Genomic DNA, 12,435 nt, shown 5'->3' on the forward strand with positions numbered 1-12,435 from the left:
AAATTAACCCGCTACTTTTCCAGACCACAGCCAACAGTATACACTGGGCTGCCCAGGTGGCCGGAGGGATATTCAGGTACCGGAAACAACACTTAAACACTTAAACTCACCTCCCCCACAACCTTCAAATATAACCAACCTTTCTGCTGCCCCCCCCCCCCCAGCTGGAGATTTTAGAGAAAGGACTCACCTTCATCCTGACTCCCAATCCTACCACCCGGCTGGAGCTCAGAAGGGACCTTCATGCCTTTCATAGAAGGCTAAAATTGATTGACCACTTCCAGGGGGCACAGGGGCCTCTATCCTTCACAGGACCGTCCACATGGCAACCACACCCGGACACCATTTCACCCACCATAACACAACTTATTGCTGAAAATAACCGGGCACTCACACGCTGGCACCCCCGTCCACATAGAGCACCCAACATTAGCCAGGATCATACACACCCTCAGCACACTAGGTACATGCAAACACATAGTTATTAAACCAGCTGACAAAGGGGGCCCAAATTGTCATTCAGGATAGGGATAATTAGAAGCACACAGACAGTTAAATAACAGAACATACTACAAACCACTACACAATCCAACAGGAAACACAAACATTAGTTAGGAACATTGCAGACACATTACACAGACACAAATACATCACTGCAAAACAAAAACAATACCTGGACAGTCCTGATGAGCCCAGGCCCCGCCTCTTCTACCTCTTACCCAAGATCCACAAGCACCCTGGAACGTGGACGGTCCCTTCTGTTGTTCCGGTCGGCCGCCCCATTGTCAGCAACTGTGGTTCAGAAACATATGCCATAACAGAATACATAGATCATTTCATCAATCCCCTCACCAAGCTTCGCCTCAGCTACATCAAAGATACATATAATTTTGTACAGACAATAAAAAACCAACATGTACCCCGTCACACCCTCCTTTTTACAATAGACATAGATTCCCTTTACACCAACATCGAGACCCCACTTGGACTAGCTGCCGTACAATCAATTTTCAGAAAACAGCCAGACCCAACTCGCCCTGACCATCACATCTTAAAACTTCTGGAAATAACCCTCACCAGAAATGATTTTATGTTTAATAATCAGCACTATCTCCAGCTGTGCGGCTGTGCGTTGGGCCGGAAGTATGCGCCATCTTACGCGGACATATATCTGGCCCACTGGGAGGAAACAGCATTTACCAACATCCCCATCAAACCCAACCCTCATTTCCGGTACCTGGATGACATTTTCGGCCTCTGGGACAACACACCAGAACAGTTCATTGCTTTCATCGACATACTCAACTCGCACCACCCCAAGATCAAAGTCAAACACAATTTACATCCCCTTACAATAGAATTTCTGGACACAAGTGTCTTCTACTGCGATTCCAGCGACCAAACCAAGACACTGGCCACCAAAGTCCACTTCAAAGACACGGACTGACATGCACTCCTCCATAAAACCAGCTACCACCCAAGGCACACGTACAGAGGTCTAATAAAGTCCCAGCTGATACGCTTCCACAGGATCAGCACCTTCCTGGAGCATGTGGACGAAGCTGCAAGCACCCTCTTTAGTGCACTGAGGCCTACAGGCTACTCAAGGCGCTTCCTCAGGAGTGTCAAGGCAGAGGTCAGCCGCACCTTTAAAGACAAGTACCACCATAACATTCCCCGGCCAGCCGGCCCATCTCTTGTCCCCCTGGTGGTCACCTACTCGGAAACCACCAGGAGCCTCCTATCCACCATCAAGGCCAACTTTGAGGGGGCAAGGAGGAACTGTGACGCGCTGGGGGACTGTCGGCTGATCTCCGCCCAGGAACAAAAACCTCAAAGATTTACTGGTGCACTAAGACCTCAACAAGCCAACAAAAACCGGGGAAGCGCTTCGAGGCTCGGCGGTTGGTTTTGTTTCTCTCCCCCACATTTTTAACCCTCACGCCAGAATAGGCAAAAACCCATGGCAGGCCTTGAAACCCAAAACAAATAATGCTATATATGCTATATATTAGGTGCAAGGCCTGCCACAAAATGTATGTGGGGCAGACCAGACACTCAGTTGCTGCCAAAATAAAACGGCATTTTTATATTATGAACAATGGGAGTGGCACCAGTGTCCTATATGCACATTTTAAACTCCATGGCCAACACAATGTCCAGAGCATGGGCCTGGAGAGCAGAAGGGAATGGACCATGGGCCAGAGACAGGCAGTGGAGAGGAAATGGATTCATCTACTAAAGACCATAGACCCCACCGGGCTAAATGAAAAGTATGTGTGATGAGTCCATTTCCACTTGATATTAAAAAACCTTTTCCATAGCATTTACGAGAAGAGCTCACCTCCACACTTTCCAGGGCCTCTTCTCCTACAGGTTTCTGGCAGGGCTCCGACTGTGGTGATCCAAGAAAGAAACCCTCTTTTTTCTTTTTTCTACAACCTTTTTGAAGGTGATTTAACTGTTTTAATTTTTAAATTCTCTTTCTTCAATTATTTTTTATTTTTTTTTATATATATTTATTCCATTTAATTTAATTATAATTTAACTTATTTAAATTAAGAAAATACAGTCTCTCCACCATTTATCATGCATTCTTTACCAACATTGTATATATGGATTTGATGCATGCATGTCTTAACAATTATATCCATCCATTTTCTATACCGGACTATCCCTATCAGGGTTGTGGGGGGGCTGGAGCCTATCCCAGCTGTCAATGGGCGAGAGGCGGGGTACACCCTGGACCGGTCGCCAGTTGATATAGAGACATACAAACATTCACGCTCACACTCACACCTAAGGGCATCTTAGAGTCACGAATTAACCTAATGAGCATGTTTTTGGTCTGTGGGAAGAAGCCGGAGTACCCGGAGAGAACCCACACAAGCATGGGAAGAACATGCAGAATTCGCACAGAAAGGCCCTGCGCGACCCGGGGATCGAACCGGCAATCTTCTTGCTGTGAGGCACATGCAGTATCTGCTGCTCCACCGTGCTGCCTAACAATTATATATTATATATATTTTATCATTTTACCACAATTGTTGTGTGCACTTTTTTAATCATGCTTGTAAGCACTTGCTTTTAACAGGATGGACGGAAGACTATGGGCTCTATTTTCGATTCCACCGCCGGCGTGGCGCAGGCAGCGCCGCCGGCGCAGTAGTATTTTCGAGGGGCGCAGGCAGGCGCACGGCGCATTTGGTATTTTGGTAAACCGAGGCGTACAGAGGTGCGCCAGGGTGGGCGTTGCGGCGCAGTAGGGGGAGGTGTCGGCATAATGAGCATTTCGGTCTGCGCCGGCGGCGTAAAAGTGCGCTGAAAGCTCGCCACCTCAGACCTCAGACACCAACACCTCACAGTCAGGTTTCCACAGTGTCTGGCATTTCACTGTGATCAATTATTAGCAACAGTCGCAATTCAATGCAACTATCTGAGTCAGCACATACAGTCAGACCTAAATTTATATATTTTGATTAGTATCTCATCTGACCACATTGAAAGCGCGTTCGGCACGCGTAATGGTCACTCAACCTGACCGAATGTACACAGGTGAAACAGGGATATCTGGTGAACTGTCACTCAAATTGCCTGGTGACAAGAGTATATGCCACTTTCCCCGGGTCGGCACATGACTCGTTCATCGTGGCGAATTCTTGCATCCCTACAGTCTTTCAGGGGGACACCCGTCTGGATGGGTGGCTGCTAGGTGATAACGGCTATCCACTGAAAACGTGGTTGATGACGCCATATATCACACCGTCAACAAGATGGCAGCGTGGTTTTAACGGTGTTTTCAGCAGTGCTTGGTCAGTCATCGAACGCACACTGCGCTTAATAATTAGCAACAGCGACGATTCAATGCAGCTATCTGAGTCAGCACATACAGTCAGACCTATATTTTGATCAGCATCTCATCTGACGACATCGCAAGCGCGTTCGGCACGCGTAATGGTCACTCACCCTGACTGAATGTACACAGGTGAAACAGGGATGCGAACTAATCGGTTAACGTTGCTGTGCCAACCAGAAACAGCCGTGACATCCTACAGAGTATATATACTGCATCTATCTCAGAGCACTCGAGAGACAGAGAGAGACAGACACATGGAAAAGTGATGATCGTTGTCTGCTATTACCCACGTCATTTCATTCCAAATACAAATGTAATCATAGTAATGCTTAACGTTATCTACAAAGATGGAGCTTTGAGGAGGATGAGGAGTATGCCGAGGATTTACCATCTAAGGACCTCATATTTAGACATCAGAATCAGAATCAGAATCACAAATCCTTTATTTATCCCCAAGGGGAAATTGTTTTTGTTGCAGTGCTCCTTTCAAGAATAGAATTAGAATAAAATTAGAAAAGAAAGAAAAGAGAGAGAACTATATATATAAAAAGCAAATATGAAAACAAAATATTTATATTGAGAATATATATATAAACAAAATATACCACAAAATACAGAACAGAATATAAAACAATACACACACACACACACACACACACACACACACACACACACACACACATGAGTGACGTCAGTCTCCTCCTGGGAGAAGTTTGGGCGTCGGACTCGCCACTTGCCATGCGCCTGGCCAGCGGCGTTCTTAAAGGTGAGGCAAGAAGCTACTGTGATTGGTGAAAATTTGACTCGGCTGTGTTAAACCCACTCCAGGACTTCTCCCATCTCTCTTTCCAAGTTGCACCGCTGGCGGCGCAGCACAAGAAAATACCAAAGTCTGCGCCACCACGCCCCATCAGCGCAGCGGACCTGACTTTGTGCTGCGCCTGCACTGCGCCAGCGGCGTAGTCAAAAATAGAGCCCTGTATCTTATTAAAGCATGATCTTACCCCTTCAATAAATTGGGGATTTATTTATTTGTTCACTATATGTTCACTATATATATATATATATATATACACACACACACACACACACACACACACACACACACACACACACGCACACACACACGCACACACACACACACATAGTTTTAACCTTCCTTTATATATCTTTCTATTATCTCTTATTAAAATTTATAAAAGGATCATTTCCTCACAAGAGGCCTCACACTGCAGCCGGAGCACCCATCAATCCTTGTCCTTAATAAAATGTATTTTATAAAAACCTGTGGGAAGTTGGTGTCATTATTATTATTAGGGCTGTCAGTTTAACGTGTTAATTAGATTAATTAATTACGCTGCAAATTAACGCGCTATAAAAATGAATCATGAGTGGCAAGTCAATGCGCAAGCATTTTAAATTTGGCCCTTTGAGTGACCCGTAGGCTGCAGTGAGGTCGCATCCTACCTGCGCCACTAGTCAAAAGCAGGGTGACAACAGACATGGATGCGACACCGTAGAGCGAGGCAAGCCTACTTGTACCTTTGAACGGCAAGTTTATTTATAAAAAGAACAAAGACGGGACTATTAACAAGAACGCAGTGATTTGTACCTTGTGTAAAAAAGAATTTTCCTATCACTGTAGCAGCTCCAGCCTGAATTATCATTTAAAGGCTAAACATGTAGTTGCTGCTAGTGCCGCTAGTGCTACTGTGAGCTCACTCCGCCAACCCACACTTGCTGAGTTAGGAAAACGAATGAGCAGAGCCACGACAGAAAAACTGACAAACTCAATCGCAAAGTGGGTTGCTGCTGATTGCAGGCCGATTTCAATCGTGGAAGACGATGGCCTAAAAGAGGCGTTTCAGATAGCGTCATCTGACTCTAATGTGAATGTCAGTGAATTGTAATGTCCTAGAATTCAAATTCTTTATTTGGGGACCTTTAGCAGATATGAGATTAAAATGCGATTAATTAGATTAATTAATTACAAATCCTGTAATTAATTAGATTAATTTTTTTTAATCGCCTGACAGCACTAATTATTATATTCACTTTTTAGTAAGAACAAGCTCTTTTACTTTGGAATTGGAATTTTACAAATGTAAGGTTTTAGACAGAGAACATCAGAACCATGCATGACTCTATTTTAACCCTGTGTATATATGGGTGTTTTTCTCTCTTATTTAACTTTTATCTTCACTACTTGTATATATTTTTATATAGTATGATTTTTACTAGCACTTGTTTGAAGGCACTTTTGTATTATTTTTATTATTATATGCTTTTAGCACTTATGTTTTACTAATCCCTCTTGTTTTTTGTCTAACCTCTTACATTCACATCCTAGCACTTATTCTCTTATTATATTGTATAAAGCTTGAATCATTTGAAGGGTTTACTTAATTGAGTCCCAAAGTAACTAAGCCTCAAAGAAAGTTGAATATTTTAAAAGTAGATACTAAGGGCTCTATTTTCGACTCCGCCGCTGGTGCAGCGCAAAGTCAGGTCCACTGCGCCGATGGGGTGTGGCGGCGCAGACTTTGGTATTTTCGGGCACTGCGCTGCCGGCGTATCTCCTCCCCCTTCTCATCTCAGTCCCACCCAGCAGTGCAACTTGGAAAGAGGGAGGGGAGAAGGCGTGGAGTTGGTTTGACACAGCTGAGTCAAATCTTCACCAATCACACCAGCTCCTTCGAGGACGACTGAGCCTGCGCAGGAAAGTGTCTGACGCCCAAACTTCTCCCAGTAGGAGACTGATGTCACTCATGTCTCATGACATCCATTTGTATATACTGTTTATTTTTTCTCAGTATATATATAGTTTTATATTCTGTTCTATATTTTGTGGCATATTTTGTTTATATATATATTCTAAATATAAATATTTTGTTTTCATATTTGCTTTTTATATATATAGTTCTCTCTCTTTTCTTTCTTTTCTAATTTTATTCTAATTCTTTTCTTGTAAGGAGCACTGCAACAAAAACAATTTCTCCTCAGGGATAAAAGGATTTCTGATTCTGATTCTGATTCTGATGTCTAAATATGAGGTCCTTAGATGGTAAATCCTTGGCCTCCTTCTCATCCTCCTCAAAGCAATGATGTACTCCATCTTTGTAGATAACATTAAGCATTACAATGATAACATTTGTATTTGGAATGAAATGACGTGGAGCCGAGATATGCTCCGGCTCCCCCGCGACCCTGAAAGGGATAAGCAGCCTTGAAAATGGATGGATGGATGGATGAAATGACGTGGGTAATAGCAGACAACGATCATCACTTTTTCCATGTGTCTGTCTCTCTCTGTCTCTCGAGTACTCTGAGATAGATGCAGTATATATGCTCTGTAGGATGCCACAGCTGTTTTTGGATGGCACAGTGACGTTAATTGATTAGTTCGCATCCCTGTTTCACCTGTGTACATTCGGTCAGGATGAGTGACCATTACGCGTGCTGAACGCGCTTGCAATATGGTCAGATGAGATACTGATTAAAATATCTAAATTACTGATCAAAATATATAGATTTAGGTCTGACTGTATGTGCTGACTCAGATAGTTGCATTGAATTGCGACTGTTGCTAATTATTGATCGCAGTGAAATGCCAGACACTGTGGAAACCTGACTGTGAGGTGTTGGTGACGTTAGCGCACGACTCCGCCAGTTTCCGAAAATCCACTTGTGCCGCTCGACCAGGTCTGGGGTGGCGAGCTTTCAGTGCACTTTTACGCCGCTGGTGCAGACCGAATTATGCCGACCCCCCCCCCCCACCCTGGTGCACCTCTGTACGCCTTGGTTTACCAAAATACCAAGTGCGCCGTGCGCCTGCCAGCGCTGCTCAAAAATTCCACTGCGCCGATGGCACAGCCTGTGCCGCACCGGGGGCGGAGTTGAAAATAGAGCCCTAAGTGTTCAAATACATTGCTAGAAAAGATTGAATCTAAATTTTTATATTTCAAAGCTGTAAGATGAAATGAATTACCTCGTATTAATATCATGCAGATTAAATTAATTGCTTAAAACTGTGGAGATGGAATTGGTCTACAGGGCTGAGAGTGTAAAGCATTACTGAGCATAACAATGCAGCAATGGAAAATGAATTGCTCAAAGCTGAACTGCATTATCTAAAGAAGCTATGAGCTTAAAGGCACGTCTAAAAAAAACCCCACTACTGTTACTGACTTACTTCTGCTGTAGTAGAAAACTGCATGATTTTTTTTAAGATGCATAAAAGGTAGAATAAAACTTGAATAGAAGCATAAATGTTGTCATATATGTGTATGTATGTCTTAATGGCACTGAGGGACTGCTTTGAAACTGGGATGTATTGTGCAGTACACATTGGGAGGACAATTTGACAACCTGCATCATGGACTACATCAACTTCTGTGTGGAAAATACTGTGCCTCCCAGGAAGGTACACTGTTTCCAAAGCGACAAACCCTGGGTGTCCCTGGAACGAAAAGCCCTGCTGAATAAGAAGGAGAGGGTCTTTAGATCAGGGGATAAGGATGAGCTGAGGAGGTTGCAGAGGAAGCTGAAATAGGAGATAAGGAGAGGTAAAGACAGCTACAGGAGGAAGCTGGAGGAGAACCTCCAGGAAAACAATGCCCCCAGTTCCTTCCCCCAGTTCCCTCCCCCACCCACCAGAGCCCAGACCTGAGGCCATTAATGCTCCACCTTTGGTGGCACGGTGAAGCGGTGGTAACACTGTCACCTCACAGCTAGAAGGTCCCGGGTTTGATTCTCGCTGTGGGCACCGGGGGCATGTCCTTCACCATGCCTTCGGTGCCTGCTGCTTGAGGAAAGGGGCCTTTTTGTGTGGAGTTTGCATGTTCTCCCAGTGTTCACCTGGGGTATCCTCCATAAAAATATACCCCCACCAAATACATGCAAAAAAATCACCACCTGACCAGTGGCGATGAGGAGAGTTGGGTCCCCGAGCGCTGCTGTCGGCTGGCAGCCCACCGCTCCTGGTCTGCCACGGAGGAAGGACGGACACGGAGAAAATAATTTCACTGGAAGCATGGCGTGTAGTGTGCAACTAACTCACTGTGATGTGATAATAAAAAGTACGTTTCTTCTTCTTCTTCTTCTTCTTCTTCTTCTTCTTCTTCTTCTTCTTCTTCTTCTTCTTCTTCACACCCCTCGCAGCACCCCGACATCCTCTTTCATGTGTCATCATGATGGGCTGGAGTTTATTTCAGGTGTGGCATTATCATTTGAAAACTGTTGCTCCCTTGATAGAAGAAAAATGGCGGCGCCCTGTTTGGCTGTGGCTGCACAAGCTCCAAAAAAATTATGATAGTTACGATCATAATATGCCGCCTAGGATGGCAAAGTCAGTCAGTAATCTGAACAAAATAGTATATGATTGCCAGCTCTTGTAGGAACTGCAATCATCCAGTGACTTCGGCATTGTAGATACAACTACTCTGGAGTGTTTATGAAGCCTTGGAGCATTATGCCAGCAAAACCCGGAGGCCTATGGTGCAGCGGACTTGCCTAACTGCACAGGCCGAAAGAGATCCAAGCAGAGGCGGTGTGACCAGAAGCAGACTGCTACTAACATCGAGGATGAGGAACTGCTGCGCAATAATCCTGACAGAGACATGGCTAAACTCCTTAATTCCAGACAATGCTGTTGGGATCAAGGGGCTAGCTACATTCCATGCCAATAGGAGCTGTGCACTCAGTGGTACATCCCGGGGGGTGTGTGGGGGGTGGTGTGTGGGGGTGTGGTGGTTGTGCATCTACACCGACAACAACTGGTGTAATATTGCTAAGTACGTCTCAAGCTATTGCTCACCGGACATTGAGCTTTTGACTGTACTCTGCAAACCATTTTATCTGCCCAATTTACTGTAGTTTCCATCACTGCTGAGTATGTGCCTCCCAGTACTAACACAAACGAGGCTATGTGTGTTCTCTACCAGACTATTAGTGAGTTGCAATCCACTCACACTGTGGGCTTCATTGTTGCTGGGGATTTTAACCAGACCAATATCAAGACAGTTCTTCCGCATTTCCACCTGCATATGGATTGTGCAACCAGGGGAGTGAACACACTGGACAAGGCCTACACTAACATCAAAGATGCATTCAGAGTAGCCCCCCACCTCCACCTTGGCTCTTCAGACCATCTGTCCGTTATGCTAATTCCTACATACAAGCCCCTGCTGATCAGATTAAACCTTCAGTGAGGCAGGTGAGTGTGTGGTCTGAGGGAGCTATGGAGACACTTCAGGACTGTTTTGAGTGCACTGACTGGAATATGTTCAAGGAAGCTGCCTCCTACAATGATCACATCAATATTGATGAGTATGCCATGTCTGTGTCAGCCTACATCAACAAATGCATGGATGATGTCAGCACCTTGAAGAACATTATCACTCGGGCCAACCAAAAACCCTGGATGACTGTGGATGTACGGAAAATGCTAAAGGCACGGAACTCAGCATTCAAGTCTGGAGATGTGGTGGCACTAAGGACAGCGAGAGCCAACTTGAACCGTGCCATCAGACCAGCAAAGTATGCCCACAGCCAAAAAAATCCAGGAATTTTTCCATGATGCCACCAACACCAGGAATATGTGGCAAGGCATAACTACAAGATAGCCCCTCCAGCATGTGATGATGATGCAGACTTCCTCAATGATCTCAACATCTTCTTTGGAAGGTTTGATGTACTAAACAGCACTCCTGCAGTGAAAGCTGTTCCCCAGGAGGATGAAGAGGCACTCTGTCTCGACACAGCTGATGTACAGAGGTTTCTGAGGAGAGTCAACTCACGGAAGGCCCCGTGCCCTGACAACATTCCTGGTCAGGTGCTCAGAGAATGTGCAGATCAGTTGGCTTATGTTCTAACAGACATTTTTAACACCTCATTTCACCAAGCAAAAGTCCCATCTTTTTTCAAGTCTGCCACCATCATCCCAGTGCCAAAGAAACCTCAGACCACAACACTTAACGACTTCTGGCCCGTTGCACTCACTCCCATCGTGATGAAGTGCTTTGAGAGACTGGTAAAGGAGCGTATCATCTCCAAACCCATTCAACACCATCATTCCACAGCATCTGGTAGACAAACTGGGACCCCTGGGGTGCAGTACCCCCCTGTGTAACTGGCTGCTTGACTTCCTCACTGAAAGACCTCAGTTGGTGCGTGTTGGACAGAACACCTCCTGCGTCATCACCCTCAGCACAGGCTCCCCTCAGGCTTGTGTCCAGAGCCCTCTGCTGTTCACTCTGACACATGACTGCGTCCCTAAGGCTAACACCAACCACTTTGTTAAGTTTGCAGACGACACAACAGTGGTGGGCATCATCAAGGACGACAACGACCTAGCCTACAGAGAAGAGGTGGAGCAGCTGGTGGGCTGGTGCAAGGACAACGACCTGATCCTGAAAATGGATAAAAAAAAGACATCATTGTTAACTTCAGGAAGCACCAGCCCAGCCCCGCTCCACTTCTCCTTGATAACACAGCTGTGGAGGTGGTCAGCAGCACCAAGTTCCTGGGGGTGCACATCATGGACAACCTCACCTGGTCTGTGAACACATGACTGGAAGAATGTGAGGAGAGTGGTGACGACAGCGGAGAAAATCATTGGGACTTCTCTCCCCTCCATTCAGGACATTGCACCTAAACGCTGCATGTCCCGTGCCGAAAACATCATCAGTCTCTATTTTTTATTTTTTCGCAGCATAAGGATGGCCCGTTTCTCCTTTTACCACATGTTATTGATTTGCAGCAACAGCTTCCAAATGAAAATGTATGCATAATTTTTCCATGACATGGATATTAGATAAATATTACAGAATTAAAGATGATAGATTTGAGTGCACTTGGCTCGGCTACTACTTGTGGCCGCTGTGGCTCAGAAAGTAGAGCGGTTGTCTGCCAATCAGGAGATCGTGGTTTGATCCTCGGCAGTCCAGATGCAGAAGTATCCATGGGCAAGATACTGAAACATACAACTGCCCCGGATGCTGTGCCATCAGTGTGTGAATTCATATGTATGTCGCTGTGGATAAAAGCGTTTGCCAAATGACTAATTGTAATTGTACTTAGGCTTCAAACAAAATGACTGCTACACACCATGTGGAAAAGGCATTACCCCATAGGCCAGTAGGAAGCAGAGTTTTTCAACTAAATGATGACTGGGGCCAGTATACACTCTTGGATCTATCACTTAAACTTGATTGTCTCATTTGTATTTCATCTTCTCTGTGGAACCTGTAGCTAGAAGCTGACACTGTGACAGGAGCATGCTTTTTAACACAGCACAGCAGTTTTTTCTTCTTTCTTTTAGCAGTGTGTGAGAAAGACGAAGTGGTGCGGCAGCTCGTTCAGGTGCTCTCTTTGGAGGGAGATTCTATCAACACTAAGGTAGGTAGTGATTCATCATAAGGTGTGTAAAGCAGCATGATTCATTTGACAGATACTAACAGGTCTTTGTGTTGAGAAGAGACTGAATATAGAGAATTATTGACCCATACATTCTGTGAAGTAATGTCAGTAAACTGCAGTCAACTTGAGCTGCTCTCTAATGCTTTAAATAAAAAAAGGTT

General features: G+C 45.0%; 1 protein-coding gene across 1 annotated transcript in view; it reads left to right on the top strand.

Moving 5' to 3' along the window:
- Positions 1-12,435, top strand: part of bcl2l12 (BCL2 like 12) — a 37,507-nt gene that overhangs the window by 21,600 nt on the left and 3,472 nt on the right. The window contains exon 5 of the mRNA XM_070980238.1: positions 12,177-12,253. Within this exon, the coding sequence (XP_070836339.1) occupies positions 12,177-12,253 (77 nt within the window). The remainder of the gene's footprint in view (positions 1-12,176; positions 12,254-12,435) is intronic.

Source organism: Chaetodon trifascialis, chromosome 15 (assembly GCF_039877785.1).
Source record: "Chaetodon trifascialis isolate fChaTrf1 chromosome 15, fChaTrf1.hap1, whole genome shotgun sequence".
Taxonomy (NCBI): Eukaryota; Metazoa; Chordata; class Actinopteri; order Chaetodontiformes; family Chaetodontidae; genus Chaetodon; species Chaetodon trifascialis.